This window comes from Lagopus leucura, unplaced genomic scaffold, assembly GCF_019238085.1.
Source record: "Lagopus leucura isolate 7727_CA_CO unplaced genomic scaffold, USGS_WTPT01 227-14_obj-0_obj, whole genome shotgun sequence".
Classification (NCBI taxonomy): Eukaryota; Metazoa; Chordata; class Aves; order Galliformes; family Phasianidae; genus Lagopus; species Lagopus leucura.
The window spans coordinates 55,569-72,581 of NW_024968583.1; the positions used below are offsets into that span (position 1 = coordinate 55,569).

General features: G+C 60.5%; 2 protein-coding genes across 2 annotated transcripts in view; both read right to left on the reverse strand.

Annotated features, from left to right (window-relative positions):
- Nucleotides 1-5,570: 5,570 nt before the first annotated feature.
- On the reverse strand, nucleotides 5,571-12,610 carry LOC122193724 (GTPase IMAP family member 8-like). The gene is made up of 6 exons (XM_042894590.1): nucleotides 12,361-12,610; nucleotides 11,450-11,855; nucleotides 10,372-10,517; nucleotides 9,694-10,239; nucleotides 7,779-7,995; nucleotides 5,571-6,909 (listed from the first exon to the last, which is right to left on the reverse strand). Exons 1-6 carry the CDS (start codon nucleotides 12,608-12,610, stop codon nucleotides 6,090-6,092), a joined length of 2,385 nt encoding a protein of 794 aa, XP_042750524.1. The 3' UTR covers nucleotides 5,571-6,089.
- A 2,446-nt stretch (nucleotides 12,611-15,056) lies between these two features.
- The window catches only part of LOC122193725 (SCO-spondin-like), a 34,854-nt gene continuing 32,897 nt past the window's right edge, over nucleotides 15,057-17,013 (reverse strand). The window contains 7 exon segments of the mRNA XM_042894591.1: nucleotides 15,057-15,079; nucleotides 15,150-15,300; nucleotides 15,383-15,513; nucleotides 15,612-15,672; nucleotides 16,182-16,277; nucleotides 16,360-16,568; nucleotides 16,812-16,976. Of these exon segments, the coding sequence (XP_042750525.1) occupies nucleotides 15,057-15,079; nucleotides 15,150-15,300; nucleotides 15,383-15,513; nucleotides 15,612-15,672; nucleotides 16,182-16,277; nucleotides 16,360-16,568; nucleotides 16,812-16,976 (836 nt within the window).

The window sequence follows — 17,013 nt, forward strand, 5'->3', positions numbered from 1 at the left end:
TTTGAGTGGTGCCGCAGCTCACGTGATCGCTGGCTGCGCTGCCTTTGGTGCCAGCCTGGCGCGCGGCGCGGCTTCAGCTCCTGGAGCCCGGCCCTTCCGTTTCATCTCATTAATTATCCCCGATTTATGCAGAAATTTGGACGAGGCGATTTTTCACTTCCCAGCTCCCAGCGCTTTGGCTTTGGGGATGCAGGTGCTGGGGCGGATCTCAAAGGAGTGGGTGCCTGTGGGGGAAGGAGCAAAGCAGCACGTTTCCTTGGTGGTGAGACACACACGGAGCATCATGGAATAGCTGGGATTGAAACGGACCCCCAGCCCCACCCTGCCGTGGGCTGGCTGCCCCACAGCTCGGGCTGCCCGGGGCCCAGCCATGGCCCCTCCAGGGGTGGGCACCACAGCTCTGGGCAGTGCCAGCACCTCATCACCTCTGGGTAAAGAATCCCTGCCTACCATCCCACCTAAATCTCCCCTCTTTTAGTTTAAAGCCATTCCCCTTTGTCCTGTAGTGATCTGCCCGTATGAGAAGTCTTTTTTCCTCCCATTTATAAGCTCCATTATGTACAGAAAGGCCCCAATGAGGTCTCCCTGCAGTCTTCTCCAGGCTGAACCCCCCTTGCTCCCTCAGTCTGCCTTTCTAGGAGAGGTGCTCCCATCTCTTTATGGCCTCCTCTGGACCTGCTCCACATCTTTCTTGTTTTGGGGGTCCCAGATCTGGATACAGATTTGCAGGTTGGGTCCCACGAGGGCAGAATAGAGGGCAACAATCCACTGTTATTATCTGTTTGTCCTTATGTAGGTTTTGTGTCTTCACACAAGTCCATGATTTCTGATGACATCAAGTTGCCTGGTGTGACTGATGGAAGGAAGGGATGCCATTCCGAGGGACCTGGGGAGGGCTGAGAGTGGTGTGTTGTGAACTGCCTGTGGTTCAACCAGGCCTGGTGCGTAGTGCTGCACCTTGGTCAGGGCAATCCCAAGCACAGAGGCAGGCTGGGCAGTGGGTGGATTGAGAGCAACCATGAGAAGGACTTGGGGCTCTTGGATTAAATACTGAACACAAGCTGGCACTATGCTCAGAGTTTGGAGCACTCCGTAGCACCTCTGCTATGGAGACTGGTTGAGAGTTGGGGGTGTTCAGCCTGGGGAAGAGAAGAGTCTGGGTAGACCTCACTGTGGCCTTCCAGTTCATTAAGGGGCTGCAGAACAGGGAGGGACTCTTTGTCAGGGAGTTAAGTGATAGGACAAGGGGGAACAGCTCTAAGCTATCAGACTGTATGTTTAGATCAGACATCAGGAATAAATTCTTCCTTATGAGGGCGGTGAGGCAGTGGCACTGCTGCCCAGAGCTGCGGTGCTCCATCCCCATGGTGCCCAGGGCCATGGATAGGGTTGTGGCCATGGGTGGGGCTGGCTTGTCTTTAAGCTCCCATCCATCCCACACCATTCCACGATTCTAGAAGTTATCAAATATCCTGTTTCAGTAGCACAGCTCTGTTGTCTGCTTTATTTATTTTTTCCCGTAACCAACCACCAGATGTCCTTTGTTAGTTCGGTCCCTCAGTTTTATCCACAAGCTCTCAACCTGCTCATGGCTATTTCTCAAATGCAGCAACGGTGAAGTTCACACTCCTGAGAGATATTGTACAGACAAGGAGTAAAACCAGGAAGCTTAATTTTAGGAAAGCCAAATTCCAGTTCTGCAGGGAATTTGTCAACAACCCCCACTGGGAATCTGTCCTCGAGGTCAAGGGAGCAGAGCAGAGCTGGCAGATCTTTAAGAAAGCTTTCCTCAGGGTGCAGGAGCTCTTCATCCTGAGGTGTAGGAAGTCAGGAAAGGAAGGCAACAGACCTGCATGGCTGAGCCAGGAGCTGCTTGTCAAACTTGAGAGCAAGAAGAACATGCACAGGAAGTGGAAGTGTGGGAGGAGTACAGGGATGCTGTTGGGCTGCATAGGGCTGGGGTCAGGGAGGCCAAGGCCCAACTGGACTTGGCAAGGGGTACAGAGAAGAACAAGAACAGCTTCTACAGGTGCATCAATCAGAAAGGAATGTGCAAAAGGGTATTTTCCCCCCAGTGAGCAATGCAGGCAGGCTGGTAACAACAGACAAAGAGAAGGCTGAGGTGCTGAACAGCCTTTTTGCCTCAGCCTCCGCTGGTGACTGCTCTTCACACATCGATCTAGCTGATGGGACTGAAGAAGCAATGGCCCTCCTGCTGTAAGCAAAAAACAGGTCCGTGTCCACCTGAGGAACCTGAACATCTACAGGTCTATTGTCCCTATGAAGTACATCCCAGAGTCCTGAGGGAACTGGCAGATGTAGTCACCAAGCCATGCTCAGTGGTATTTGAAAGATTATGGTGGCCAGTTGAAGTCCCTGGTGACTGGAATAAAGGGCACATCACACCCATTTTTAAGAGGGATAGAAAGGATGACACAGAGAACCACTGAACTGTTAGTCTCACCTCTGTGCTGGGGAAGATCGTGGAGCAGCTCCTTCTGGAAGCTGTGCTGTGGCACATGGAAGAAGGGGTGGCACGGCACAGCCAGCACGGCTTCACCAAGGGCAGGGGCTGTCTGCCAACCCGTGGCCTTCTGTGATGGCGTCACTGTGGCAGTGGATGAGGGAAGAGCTGCAGGCATCACCTCTCTGGATTTCAGTGAGGCCTTTGACGCAGTCTCCCACAGCATCCTTCTCTCCAGATGGGAAAGATGTGGGTTTGATGGGGGGTCCTTTCAGTGGATGAGGCACTGCTGTGAGATGCACCCAGAGCTGCGGTCAGCAGCTCCACGTCTGGATGGAGAGCAGTGACAGCGGTGTCCCTCAGTGCTGGGATCTGAGCTCTTTCCCATCTCCATCAGTCAGCAGTGCACTGAGTGCACCCTCACAGTGTGGGTGACACCGAGCTGTGCGGTGCAATGGACGCACCTGAGGGATGGGACGCCATCAGAGGGACCTGCAGAGGCTGAGCAGTGATCCGCCTCCCTACACCTCCTGATGAGGACAGGCTGAGAGCTGGGGCTGAGCAGCTGGAGAAGGGAAGGCTGCAGGGAGGGCTGAGAGCAGCCTTCAGTATCTGAAGGGGCTGTAAGAAGGAAGGAGACTGATTCTATAGGAGGATCAGTATGGTAGGACAAGGGGAAATGGCTTCAATCTAAAAGAGGGGAGATTTCGATTGATATAAGGAAGAAATTCATACACTAAGGGCAGTGAGGCACTGCACAGGTTGCACTGAGAGGTGGTGGTGCCCCATCCCTGCAGACACCCACAGTTAGGGGATGGGCTGTGAGCACTGATGGAGCTGTGGGTGTCCCTGTGCATCACAGGGAGTGGGACCAGATAACTTTTAAGGGTCCCTTCCAACTCAAACAACTCTATGATTCTGTAAATCTCTGAAATCGGTTCTTCAGTGTGAGGACCCTTGGTGCAGAGCTGAGGCTCTGCCTCCCTGCGCTCTCAGTTTCGTTTTCTGCAGTGCCTGGAATGCGGTGTGTTTACAGGAACAGGATTCTGTGCAGCCTTCGGCCTCACCCTGTGTGCCTTCAGGTGGGGCTGGGCACTGCCACAGCTCAGCATGGCAGAATGGAGACGTGAAATACAACAAGAGCACGCACCACACTGTGCGCCTTGTTATCCCCATCCTCTTTTTGTTCTACACAGAATCAGGCGCTTGGCAATCCCTAACAAAGCAAGCACACACCTCCAAACAGGAGTGTTGTTATCTTTACATGGCTGTTTATCAAATTTTCTCCAATTACAGCTTCTGATTGGGTCTTCTGACTGATCTTTGCTGGGCAGGCACATTATGGCTATACACCTGTATTTGAGACAGGATAGCAGCTGTCTTATTCTAATCTCCCTTCCACAGCAATGGAGGTGGTTTGCAGTCGGTAATTATCCCTTCAGGAACACCACAGACACTCAAAGGACACTTTCCCTTTCCTTCTTTTTGACAGCAGCACCCTGAGGCCGAAGAGTTTCTTTTTCACACATTCTTTGAATGTTTGCGGTCATCTCTTTCTGCGTTTCACCTTGGTGGACTACAGTTCCTCCTTTTGAGACAACACATCCATTGGGTTCACTCCTTTTTTCTGTCAGTCCTCGTGCTGGCCCTGCAGCCCCCATGGCCCTGCAGATCATCACAGGGAGTAGAGGGGCATCACTGAGCCCTGCTCTCTGGTGACAGTGACAGTGCCCAAGGGAAAGGCATGGAGCTGTAAGGGTGGGGGGGGGGGAGTGAAGCCCCAGCATGTGGTGGACATGGCACAGATGGGGAAGTCAGCAGAATTCCTTCCTTCCCTGCCAGCTCTGTACCTCCCCATGTGATCCTTCACGAACTCTTTACATGGCACACACGGATGGGATGCAGAGGGACAATGCACGAGGCTGTGGGGCATGCAGGGTGTTCTGGGTGTCCTGGCGGGTGGCTGTTCGGTGCTAGGGGGAGCTGCTCTGTGCAAGAGCCAAGGTCCTCTCTGCCAAGTATTGCTTTCACTTTCGTTCTCTGCACTTCCCCGAGCTGAGTGCAGTTACGGGAAAGTCTGTTTGTGGACCTACTGCCTCATCCCGTGTGTCTGCAGGTGGGGCAGGGCGCTGCCTGGCTCGGGGGCACCCACAGGGCAGCACAGCCCCAGCACTGCACGGCCCTGAGCTCTGCCCTCCCAGCACAGGGTGCACAGATGGTTGGGGGCCTGGAGGAAATGGGCCCTTTGAGGCAAGGCTGAGAGCCCCGTGGCTGTTCAACTGCAGAAGGGAAAACGGAGAGATCTTCTCATAGAGTCACAGGGTGGTTTGAGTGCAAGGGAGCTCTGAAGGCCATCTGGTCCCACTGCCTGCAATGCGCAGGGACACCCGCAGCTCCAGCAGCGCTCAGAGCCCATCCTGACTGTGGGTGTCTGCAGGGATGGGACGCCACCACTCCTCACTGAAAGATGTTCAGTGCCTCACTGCTCTCACTGTACAAAGCTTCTTCCTTATATCCATCTAATCCTCTGCTCTTTTTGTTCATTTCCTCTTGTCCTATCACCCAGACCCCGCTACAGACTCTGTCCCCTTCCCTCTTACAGCCCCTGTAGGTACTGAAGCCTCACTCAGCCCTCCCTGCAGCCTCCCAGCTCTCAGCCTGTCCTTGCAGGGAGGTGTCCCATCCCTGGGGTCACTTTGTGCCCTCCTCTGGATGTTCTCCGACAGCTCCACGTCCCTCCTGCACTGAGCCCTCCCCATCCAGACACAGCACTCCAGGTGAGGTCTCCCAGCACAGAGCAGAGGTGCAGACCCCCTCCCTCTCCCTGCTGGCCGCACAGCTCTGGGTGCACCCAAGGTGCTGTTGGCTGGCACGGGGCACAGTGCTGCCTCGTGCTGCTGCCCCTCCAGGTCCCCAGGTCCTTTTCCATAGGGCTGTGCTCCACCCTTACACCCCCAGTGTGTATCACCAACTCAGTCTCCCATTCCCTTCAGTGTCCTCTTCAGTGCCCGGATCCATGACTTGGAGGTGAGCTGAATAATAGTAAGAACGAAGCTGTTATCCCTAATGGGGTCTGTGCCCATAGGACATAAACACAGAGCTGGGATGCAGACAGAGGTCTCTGTTTTATTTCTGTCACAATCAGGTGTCTGGTGATCCTTCCCAAAGCAAGCACAGCCCCAAACAGAAGTGCAGTTATCCTTACATGACAGTTTACAAAATTACATCTCTCTACAGTCTCTAATTGGGTATTTTGATACATCTTTGGGCAGGCATACAAGGGGTTCCAAGACTGCATTTGGGAGGGGATAGCAGCTGGCTGTTTCTGATCACCTTTCCGCAGAGATGGGTGTTGGTTTTAGTGTGTAATTAACCCACAGGGAACACAAGGGACACTTACAGGACACTTCTTGTCGACAGTTCATGGCCCTGCAGCCCCTCGTGGCCCTGCATGACGGTGGGCTCTCTGTCCCTGCAGAGGTGCAACAGCCAAAGGGACGCAGCCCTGGGCAGCGGGTGCTGGGGGATGGCGGCGGGTGGGGATGGAGCGGTGCCTGCGGCCCCAAGTGCTTCAGGGTTCTGGGATTCTGATAGTGGGGGACTGTGCATTATGGGATTCACCCGATTATCTCTCCCACCAAATAAGGACACCGATGACAATCAAAGCGATGACAATGAGAACTATCCCACATTTTAAAAGGACTCCCCTGTATGACAAGTTGAGCAGCCTGCCCCATGGTTTGGCTGCATTCTCCATGTGATACCTCACTTTCTCTTCTGTTAAATAGGGATTCAGGTACAACTCATTGCTGTACCACCTTCCCTCATTCTCCCGCATGGTTTGGCGGATCATATTCATCAGCTGCTGGACCTGCTGGTCCCGCTGTGGCCCGGAAGCCCGGTTGTTGATGCCGCAGTACCGATTCTGGCAGCTCTGGATCAGCCTGCGCAGAGCCGCGTTGTCAGTGTAGGTCACGTAGTCACGCAGCGATCCCCCCACCAGCTCCTCTCCCCGGGTGAACACAACAACCATGTGCTTGAACACACCGACTCCAAAGATGTCCTGCACGCCCCGCACGGCCTCCTGGTCCTCCTGGGTGAAGCGGCCCAGCTGGGTGACCAACAGCAGCACGTGGGGGCCGGGCGAGGACAGCTCGATGCAGCGGGTGATTTCCCTGCACTCCTCATTGCTGCCATTCCACGAATGGAAGATGTCGGCCGTGTCGACCACCACGATTTCCTCTCCATCCCAGTGCACAATCGCTGACTGGCAGCTGTGGGTCACCGGTCTGGTGGACAGCTTGGACTCGAAGACGCACCGCCCCAGGATGGTGTTCCCCGTGGCGCTTCGCCCCCCTCCAGTCTTCCCGACCAGCAGCAGCCGCATTGTGGAGCCTCTGCCGTCCCCAGGCAGCACAGGGATGCGTCGAGTGGCCGTGGTTGTGCTGCAGGGACACAAGCGGAGGTGCAGGGCTCCATCAGCTGCCCAGCCGGTAATGCTGCAGCACAGACAGCTCCAGCAGGGTTCGGAGAGCAGCAGAGAAAGGACAGAGGAGAAAGAGAGGCGTGACGCCACGTGCTGGGGTGGCACAGAGCAGAGGGACAGCGACAGCCCAGGGTGCAGGGGCACGGTGGTGTGGTGACAGGGACCCCCCAGGAGGTGTAAGGGACCCCTCTGGGTGGTGACAGGAACCCCCTTGGGAGGTGACGGACCCCTCTGGGCAGTGACACGCGTGCAGCTGGGGTTGGCGTGGAGCTGAATGCAGTGCCGAGGGTCACCCCATGCCGGGGCTGTGGCTGTCCTGATGGACGGGGTCAGGTCTGTGCTGTGCTCCTGTGAGCGTGGGGAGTGGGGAGAAGGGAGACAGGGAGAGGAGAAAGGGAGCAGAAAAACGGGGAGAGGAAACAGAGAAAGGAGACAAGGGATGTAGGGAGGGGAGGATAAGGGGAGAAGGGAAAAGGGAAAAAAGAAGAAGGGAAAAAAGAGTGGACGGAGAAAAAGGTGTAAAAGGGAGAAGAGGGGAACGGGCAGCAGGGAAAAAAGGGACAAGGGGAAACGGGAAGAAGGGACGAGGGACAGAGCCGCTCCCTGCCCCTCTCCCCCTGCCTCGGCTCCCGGGCACCGCAGCCCCTCCCGGAGGCACGGAGTCCCCCCGGCCCCCCGCCGTACCTTCCCGCAGCTCCGGTCTCACCCCGCCCGGCACAGCCGGGACCCCGCGGGGCCGCGCACCGCCTGGAGGCGCAGCGATCGCGGCTCCTCCCGCTCCCCCCCCCCGGCGCTGCCCCGCGCGGTGACGCTCCGTGCGACATTCACCCTTTCTTTGCGCTCCTCCAGGCACGGACGCTGCAGCCTCCCGTCAGCCCGAGCCGTCGGACCGGCAGTGAGAAGTGCGGCACTGACGCAGCGGCCCCGTCTGGTTCCGATATCGCCCCAACCAGCACCGCCTCTGCCCCGTGGCGCTGCCCCCGCGAGCAGATTGGCTGTAATAAGCAATAATGCAGATCATCAGAGGACCCACGGGTGTGCCCATGGGAGGTTGACAGCCCACGTCAGATTGACAGCCGGGACAGGGAACAGGATTTCCTCTGAAGTCTCTTCCAGCCCCAGGCATGCTGTGACTGCGATGTCCTGAGGTTGCCTCTACATTCTGGCTATATCCTGAGTTGAAATATTGGGCCCATAAGGATCAGCTGATCCAACCCCTGGCCTCAGAGAACAGCACCCAAACCCCAGCCTTATGTCTGAGAGTGCTGAGCACCACGAGCCCCAGCAGCTCAGGGCTGTGCCTGCTACCCTGAGGAGCTGCTCCATGCTCACCGCCCTCTGGGTACAGCCTTTCCCTCACTCCCACCCGACCTGACAGCTCCATGCTGTTCCCTCGGGTGCTGCCAACATCACCAGGGAGCAGAGCTCAGCGCTGCCTTTCCGCTCCCTGTGAGGAGCTGCAGGGCCAAGAGGGACCGTAGGACCATAGTCAACAAGAAGAGAAGGCAGCATCCTGTGATTGTCCGTTTGGCTCTTTAAGGGCTAATTATGTACTACAACCCACACCCATCGCAAGGGAAAGGTTAGAATGAGCCAGCTGCTGTCCCCTCTCAAACCCCAGGTGCAGAATGCAGCCCTTGCTCTTGTTCACCTTCATGTGGTCAGGCATTGCCCAGCCCTCCCATCCATCAGGGTCTCTCTGCAAGGTCTCTGCCCTCAAGGGAGCCAACAGCTCCTCCCAGTTCAGAGTCACCTCCAGCACTGCTTCGTACACTTTCTAGCCCCTCATCCAGCCCCGTACCCTGGCATTCATCCACCTGGAGCAGCAAATCCTGCACAGCTGTGCCAACACCACTGCGTGGTTTCTGCTAAACGTGCGACTTCTCGGAATGGGAGTGGCTCAGCCCAGGCTCACCCCGCAGGAATGCAGCACGATCACTTTCACTTTCTGAGGCTGCCGTCTGGATGAGCTCAGAGTCGAAAACAGAAGCAAGCTGAGGTGCAGGGCAGAGCGACTTCCTGAGCACCAGCAGATGCTGCAGTTGTAAACTCAACTTGCCCCAGCACTCTCCTCCCACCCCTGCCCCCAACCTCTGCCCGCTGGGTCCTGCCTTGGGGGTGGGGATGCCCCAGGACCCCACCAGGGACACGTGTCCTCTGGGACCAGCAGCACCTCACAGCCCACGACACACCAGTGGCAAGATTCACGTGGCCATGGAATACAGGAGGTGCCATGGGTCCCTCTGCATGGGCCAGGCATGGCAGCAAAGTGGCACGAATCCCTGAAATCCTGCAGGGCAGTGGGAAGGAGGGCTGAGTCCCTTGGGATCCCTGCTCCCAGCTGACACCTGGCCCCATATCCTCCACTCTCTCCATGCCACATTCGGGGATCTCCCCAAACTCTGCGCCCACTCCAACAGCTGCAGGGATGTGAGTAGTGCTCAGACCACAGCAGTGAGGGCCCCATGATTGACTTCATCCCCACCCTGCTGCCACCAGAGCTGCCGATGGGTCCCTTCTTGTGGGTTCCCATCCCTTGGGCACTATTTCCATCCCATGGGTGCTGTTCCCACTCGATGTGTGCTGCTCCTGTCCCCTGGATGCTGCTCTTGTCCTGTGGGTGCTGTTCCTATCCCATGTGTGAAGTTCCCACCCCCGTGGGCACTGCTCCCATCTTCTGCATGCAGTTCCCATCCCGTGGGCGCTGCTCTCTCTACTCAGACACTCCTTGCACTCCCAGCACCATGCGGTCGTAGAGCTCGTTCCGGTAGCGGGCGCAGCAGCTCCCGCAGCGCGGCGGTGCCGATGTCCTCCACGTGCCGCCGCAGGGAGCCGCCCGTCAGCTCGTCCCCGCGCGTGAAGACCACGACGGTGCGCTCGGCGGCGCCGCGCCCGAACAGCCGCCACACTTGCCGGATGGCCGCCTCGTCCTCCTGCGTGAAGCGGCCCAGCTGCGTCACCAGCAGCAGCGCGTGCGGCCCCGGCGCCGACAGCAGCGCGCAGCGGGCGACCTCGCGGAGGCACCGGGCGCTGCGCTCCGGCGTGTCGAAGGCGTCCGGAGTGTCCACCACGTGCAAACGGTAACCCCTCCACGAGCCGCTCTGCCACTCGCTCCTCTGCGTCACCGCGCGCGTGGACAGCCGCGACTCGAAGGCCGCCCGCCCCAGGATGCTGTTCCCCGTCGCGCTCCTCCCGCCGCCGCTCTTCCCGACGAGCAGCAGCCGCAGCTCCGGTGGCGCTTTGTCGTCCCGCATCCAGCAGCCCTTCGGCTCCGGCTGCCGGAAGGGCTCTGCGGGGGAGCGGAGGGGCGTGAGGCGTCCTCCGGAGCTGGCCGCACGCCCCTGGGGCCGCCCGCCCCGCGTCGCGCTCCCGCGGACCCCGTCCCGTTCTGGGCACCGCCCGCCGCCCCCCGCGCCCTCACCGTCGCTGTGCATCGCTGCTGCGCGTGGGCCGGCCGAGGCCGAGCTGAGCCGGGGCTGCACGGGGACGGAGAGGGCGACCGCGAGCACGCAGCGATGGGATCGGGCGCCGTTCGTCCGCGGGAAGCGGCGCCGACCGCTCCGACTCCTGACGGAACGGAGCGCAGGAGGTGCCGGATCCCGGCCGGCTTTTATGCGAGGGGGCGGAGCACGACGGGCCATGCGGGAACAGCCGGGGACGCGGAGCCGCGGGGAGCAGCCGGGGGTTGCCTGTCGCTCCGCGGGGAGGGGCCGCCCCGCCGGCAGCCGGGCCGAAGTCCGCGCGGACCGTAAACGCCTTTTCCCGTAAATGCACCCGGTTCCCCCCGCGCCGTCCCGAGCAGCGGAGCCGCGCGGTGCCGTCGCCACCCCGAGCACGAGCGGACGCCCCGCCCCGCCGCAGCGCCGCCCCGCGCTCCCGCAGCGCCGCGTCCCCCAGCCGAGCTCCTCCGCGCCGCGCGGCCCCGGGGGTCGCCGTCCTCCCTGCCGGCCCGCGCCCGCGCCCAACCCCGGGGGCTCCGGGGTGGCCGGGCGCTTCCCGACTCGCCCCGACGCGACGCGCTCCGCTGGGGGCTGCCGGCCCGACGGGGAGCGGGGCGGCGGACGGCCGCGGGCACGGAGCGGCACCGGGGCTGCTCGCGGGGCGGCTCCTCGGTGCCCGCACTCACCCGGCGCCGTTCGGCCCCGGCCGCAGCAGCGCAGCCGTCGCGGTTTCGTGTTTTTTTCCTCGTTATTCCACTTTCCCTGCGTCACGCAGCGATGGGAGTCAACGAGGCGACGCGGCGGCTCCGAAGAATGAGCTACAACTCCCAGAAAGGCACGGCGCTCCCACAACGCTTTATTTTGTTATTTCCATCTTCCAGGAGGAGGCAATGACAGCAGAACCGAAAGCTCACAGCAGCGCTCTCCTTTGCTCCCTGTGTGTCACAGCTGCTGCAGAATCAGCACAAGAGCTTTGCGTTTTGGAAACTCTCGTTTATTTAGTAGCCCGTGGTTTTCGTCACGGTGATTAGATCTTAATTACAGAAAAAACACAACCATCACCACCACCGTTTGCGCTGGCGCCCCTCGCGCTGCCTGAGTGCGATGCTCACAGCCCTGTGCAGCACCTCATCAGCCTGCATCTCCCGGTCCTCCCGCGTGTAACGGCCCAGCTGTGTCACCAGCAGCAGTACGCAGGGCTCACGGGCAGCGAATCTGAGGCAGCGCTGGCGCTCCTCGGCCAAATGCTGCTTGTCGCACTGAGAGCCCCCGAAAATCGCCGGGGTGTCCATGACCACCACGCACCACTCGCCCCAATCCCGCCTGCCGTCTTTGCACGTGGTGGTGACGGGTTGGGACGCCAGCCGGGACTCGAAGCGCTCCTCGCCCAGCAACGTGTTGCCGGTGGCGCTGCGCCCCGCTCCGCTCCGCCCCAGCAGCACAACGCGCAGCTCCCGCCGCCGACCTGTGGGGACAGCGGGACACGGGTCGGACGGGACGGACAACAACTCCCGGAGAGCGGCCGGGCGGCGGCACGGGCTGCCCGGGAAGCGGGGGTCGGCATCCCCACGGGGGCTCCCAACCACGGGGATGCGGCGCGGCAGGACGCGGTCAGCGGGCACCGCTGGTGGGAGGTGGACGGTCAGAGGCGGTGACCTCAGAGGTGTTTCCCAACCTTAAGGACTCAACAGCTACCGTGATTCTATGGCTGCAAGCGGAGAACGCTGCGGGAACGCCTCCTGACGGGGAGTGAGGGCGCTGTGGACCCCGACCCTGGGGAGTGAGGGGTTGGGGAGCCTGTCCTGAAGGGAGCGAGGGCAGCCGTGACCCCATCCCTGCACCCCAGCGCAGCGCAGCTCGGTGTGCGCCTGCGGGTCGGATCCGGCCTCTCGGACACCGCTCGGCCATCTCATCGGGGCCGCCCGCGGCTCTCCGGTCCCCCGTGGTTCCCGACTCGCCGCCGCGCTCACCTCCGCCCCCTGAAGCGCCGTCCCGCGGCTCCCCCTTCTTTTCCGCCGTGCTCCCGCACGCCCCGTCCCCGCTCTCGTCCTCTTCCCTCCGCCCGGCGCTCTCGGCTCTCGGACCGTGTCCCCTTCGCTTCGACTCGCTGCCGTCGCGGCCGCCCGCCCGCCGCGGCTCGGCCGCCTTTGCGGGGGACTCGGAGGCGGTACGACGCCGGGAGGGAACCGCCGCTCCCGTCTCCGCGGTGCGGTCCGCCATGGGCGCGGAGCTGCGCCGGCCTCGTTCCGCTCCCCGCCCGCTCCGGCACCGACGGCTCAGCTCCGCTCCCTCTCACCCGGCGGACGGCCGCGCTCTGCGGGACGGTGACCGCCTGTGGGCGGGGATGGGCGGCCGCGGAGCTCCTGGGGCGGAGCTGCGGTCCCCGGTGTCGGTGCGGGGAAGCGCGAAGCCGGGGCGGGGCGGGAGAACACCGGGACGTGTGGACATTGGGACAGTGGGACAACGGGAGTCAGCGACATGGAGGCACATGCTGTGTGTGGGAGCGAATGGAACGTATGGAGCTCCACCTGGGGTTGAGTGAGGAACGAGTCCATGGCTCGTGGGGGAGGATTAAAGGGCCGGCTAATGTGGGGGGCACCACTGTGTGTCACGGGGGACTTCAATCAGCTGATATTTGCTGGACAAGCGATATTGCCAGGCTCACCCTGCCCAGGGTGAGGGGAAGGTAACTTTCTGCTGCAGGAGGTGGAAGAGCCAACGGGGAGGGGCAGCACTGCTGCTGGACCTTGCTCTTACAGACGCAGGAGGGTTGGTTGGGGGTGTGAAGGTTGGGGGCAGTCTGGGACGCAGAGGACATGAGATGGAGTTTGGAAGCATCGGGGCAGAAAGTAGGATTGCAACCTTGGACATCAGGAGAGCCAACTTCACCTCCTGAAGGACTTATCTGGAGGTAATCCCATGGCTTGGAGCATTGGAAGGTAAGGGGCGCTGAGGGGGATGGCTGATATTCAAGTACCAAATCTCTGAGCTCAAGATCGGTGCATCCCTAGGAGTAAGAAATCAGGCAAAGGGAGATCCTCATTGGGTGAGCAAGGAGCTCGTAGGCAGACTGAGATGGAAAAAGAAAGTCTGTGGAATGTGGAAAAGGGGAGGGACACGGGGTCCCAGCCAATGGAAGGGCAAAGCCCCGGGCAGGCTGAGGATGCGCACGGGGCTGCAGAGGGCTGCTTGGGGTTCTCGGGGTGGCTTTCTTGGGACTCCTAAAATCCCATTTGAACATTCACCGGTCCCGATTTCAAAAAGTCAGAAGGGAGGACTTTCTCTCACAGCTCAGACAGGAGTTTAAACCGGTTTCCTGAAGGGAAGTCACCCACAGCTTGTGAACTGCAGGCCATCCGCTCTGTTACGCATTGCAGACGCGCCCGAGTTCTGTAAGCAGGAGCAACCCGAGGGCTCCATTCCCCACCGCAGCTCCCAGGTCTGAAGCATCACTGCACGTTTGTTGGAAAGGTGCCCCAAACCATCGCCTGTGTGATGTGATTCTTCAGGCTGCACTTCAGTTTGGCATCCAGCAAATCCAACTCAGTTAAATGGCAGCATCACCTGGCTGCAGTCGTTCCAATATTCAGCTGTGCACAGCGAATCATAGAATCATCATAGAATGGTTGCAAAGGAGCACGATGCTCATCCAGCTCCAAGCCCTGCTGTGTGCAGGTCACCAACCAGCAGCCCAGGCTGCCCAGAGCCACATCCAGCCTGGCCTTGACTGCCTGCAGGGATGGGGCATCCACAGCCTCCTTGGGCAACCTGTTCCAGTGCCTCACCACTATCTGAAATGAGTGCTGTATGTCCTTTTTTCCTCACATCAATCCCTCTGTTGTGAAGGAATCACTCAGAATTCATGGGAGCTTCAAGCACATCCAGTTCTCTCCCATCATACCACTCTTGCAGTGGGTTTCACTCACATTTGATGAAGCATTTTTGGGTTTGAATTCCCATCTCCATACCGTTCTGTCCAACTAGTTTAAGGTTCCTGATTTTGCAGTTATTCCCTCTAATTGGACACCTAAGGAGTCCAACAGTTCGTTCAAGGATGTCCTTGTCAATGCCAAGCTCCTTGCATCACCCACGCCAAGCTGGTGGCAGCCCACTGTGACTCTGGGGCATGAGGAGGAGTGCTGAGCCCTGTCTGTGAATCCGCCCCCAAACAAACCTCTGGTCCTGTGGGGGCTGAGCCTGGGGCAGCTTTCCTGCGCCTTGCCCAAGCACCAGCCATGGCTCAGCCAAAGCTCTGCTGTGCTGCAGCTCAGCACGGCACTGAGGCACAGCACAGTGCCATGGGGTAGCAAGGCATCGCAGGACAGCAAGGCACTGCTGCACAGCACTGCACTGCGGCATGGCAGGGCACCCCAGCATGGCAGGGCACCACGGCATGGCAGGGCACTGCTGCTAGGAGGCACCAAGGTCCCCTGGCCATGTTGCTCTCTCCTGGTCCTGCCCTGGTCCCCCTGAGCCCCTCCAACCCTCACCGTGCAGCCATCTCCGTCCCCAGCTGTCCCCTGCCACCTCTCCATCCCATCCTCGCTCCCACCAAGGAACAGCTTAGGTGGAGGCTCGTAGCTTTATTGCAGTACAGAGGGGAAAGGGGGATGCCTCGGGGTCCTCCACCACCACGGCACGCAGCAGGACAGCTTCCCTCCGGGCATCAGCGCTTGGAGAAATCCCCACCTGCAGAACAAGGCATGAGGCGAGGCCGGGGATGCAACAGGGGCCGGGTTGTGCCCCAATCCCTGCTCACCCTGGCAGCTGCTGCACTCGCAGCTGTGGATGATGGGCAGCACGACAGGCTCGGCAGCGCCACCCGCACAGGGCAGGCTGAGGATGCGCACGGGGCTGCCGGGGTCCAGGCGGTAACTGCAGCACTCACACAGCGTCTGCAGGTACGGCTCCTGCGTGGGCACAGCGCCGCGGCACTGACTTCGTGTGCTGTGCCCATGGAACGGGGGCGGCACCCGGTGCCCACAGACCCACCTCGGGGGTGACGGCGGTGCGGGATGGGCAGCGGCCGCTGCAGAAGCTGACCTCCACGTTGGGCAGTGAGCAGGGACCCTTGGTGATGTTGCGCAGCTCGGTGAAGCGCCGGCACATGGAGGATGGCTCCTCTGTGGGGAGGGGGGCAGAGCAGTGATGCCCCCATAGGTGGCTGCAGGGGGGTCCCCGGGAGAGGGGCTACAGTGGGGGTTCCCCTTGAGGCCCTTACCTGGCCACTCCATCCTGCAGACGGGACAGCAGCGCCCTGGCTCCCGCACCTTCACCTCACCCTGTGGATACAGCAGCATCATAGAATCATAGAACGGCTTGGGTTGGAAGGGACCCCAGGGATCCAACCCCCCCACCACAGGCAGGGCCACCAATCTCTATCTGGCCCTACACACACTTGCTCAAGGCCCCATCCAACCTGGTTCTGAACACCTCCAGGGATGGAGCACCACAGCCTCTCTGTGCAGCCTGTTCCAGCACCTCACCACTCATAGTAAAGAGCTTCTCCCTGACATCTGATGTAAACCTTCCTTCTTTGAGCTTAAAACCATTCCTCCTTGTCCTATCACTGCCTACCCTTGTAAAAAAACTGCTTCCCCTCCTGTTTATAATGCACTTTTAAATGCAATGAGGTCTCCTTGCAGCCTTCTCTTCTCCAGGCTGGACAAGCCCAGCTCCCTCAGCCCATCCTCTTAGGGAAAGTGCTGCAGCCCTCAGGCATCAGGGAGCCAAGGGGCAGTGGGGGGCAGGAGGAGGATGGAAAGGGCAGCGGGGGGCAGTGGCGTTGTACCTCGAGGCAGGAGAGCGGCGTGCAGCCATCGGTGCAGTCGGCTTTGCCATCCACGCAGCGGCACCTGGCACATTGCTCCTGCCACTCACTGCCAGGCTGGGGGGGGAGAGAGCTCAGCAGTGAGGTGGGGGCACCTCTAGGCACCCCCGGGCACCCCCAGGTGCTGTGCCCTGCTCACCTGGTGCAGCTGCCCCTGGTGCAGGCACTCACAGAGGGCAGAGGGCACACAGTGGCCACTGCTGTTGCGGTAGCGGCCGGGCTCACAGGTGCAGCCAGGGGATGGGGAAGGGGTGCAGCTTGGAGGGGCCTCATCGAGGATGTCCCTGCAGCTCTGCTCGCAGCTTGGTGACACAGCAGGGCCCTGCCAGCGCTCCCCCTCTGGGCAGGCTGCCAGCAGCATGGGATGTGTCACCAGCACCGGCCATGCAGCAGCCCAGCATGTGGAGACCGGAGTGGCCAGGGCTGGTGGCGGACAAACCCGCCCAGGTGCTCGTGCACCCCCAGAGCCTCAGCATCCCACGGTGATGGCTTGCGCCCTTCCTTCACCACCCACCCCATCACTCCTCCCCCATGCTCTGCTTAGCAGCTTGATGAGCCACAGCCGTACCTGGGGACTCCAGGGACACTCACCGCAGTCAGGGAGGTGACAGGCAGCCTGGCGCACGGGGGGCCCCAGGCACTCAGCCCCCTCATAGAGGCGCTGCCGCAGTGGGTGCCGGTGTGAGAGCTGCTTACCCATCCCACACGTCACTGAGCAGGGGGACCAGGGCGACCACGGGGACCACAGGCAATCCACTGCACAGGGAGCGAGCAAGGCCCGGCTGTGGCACAG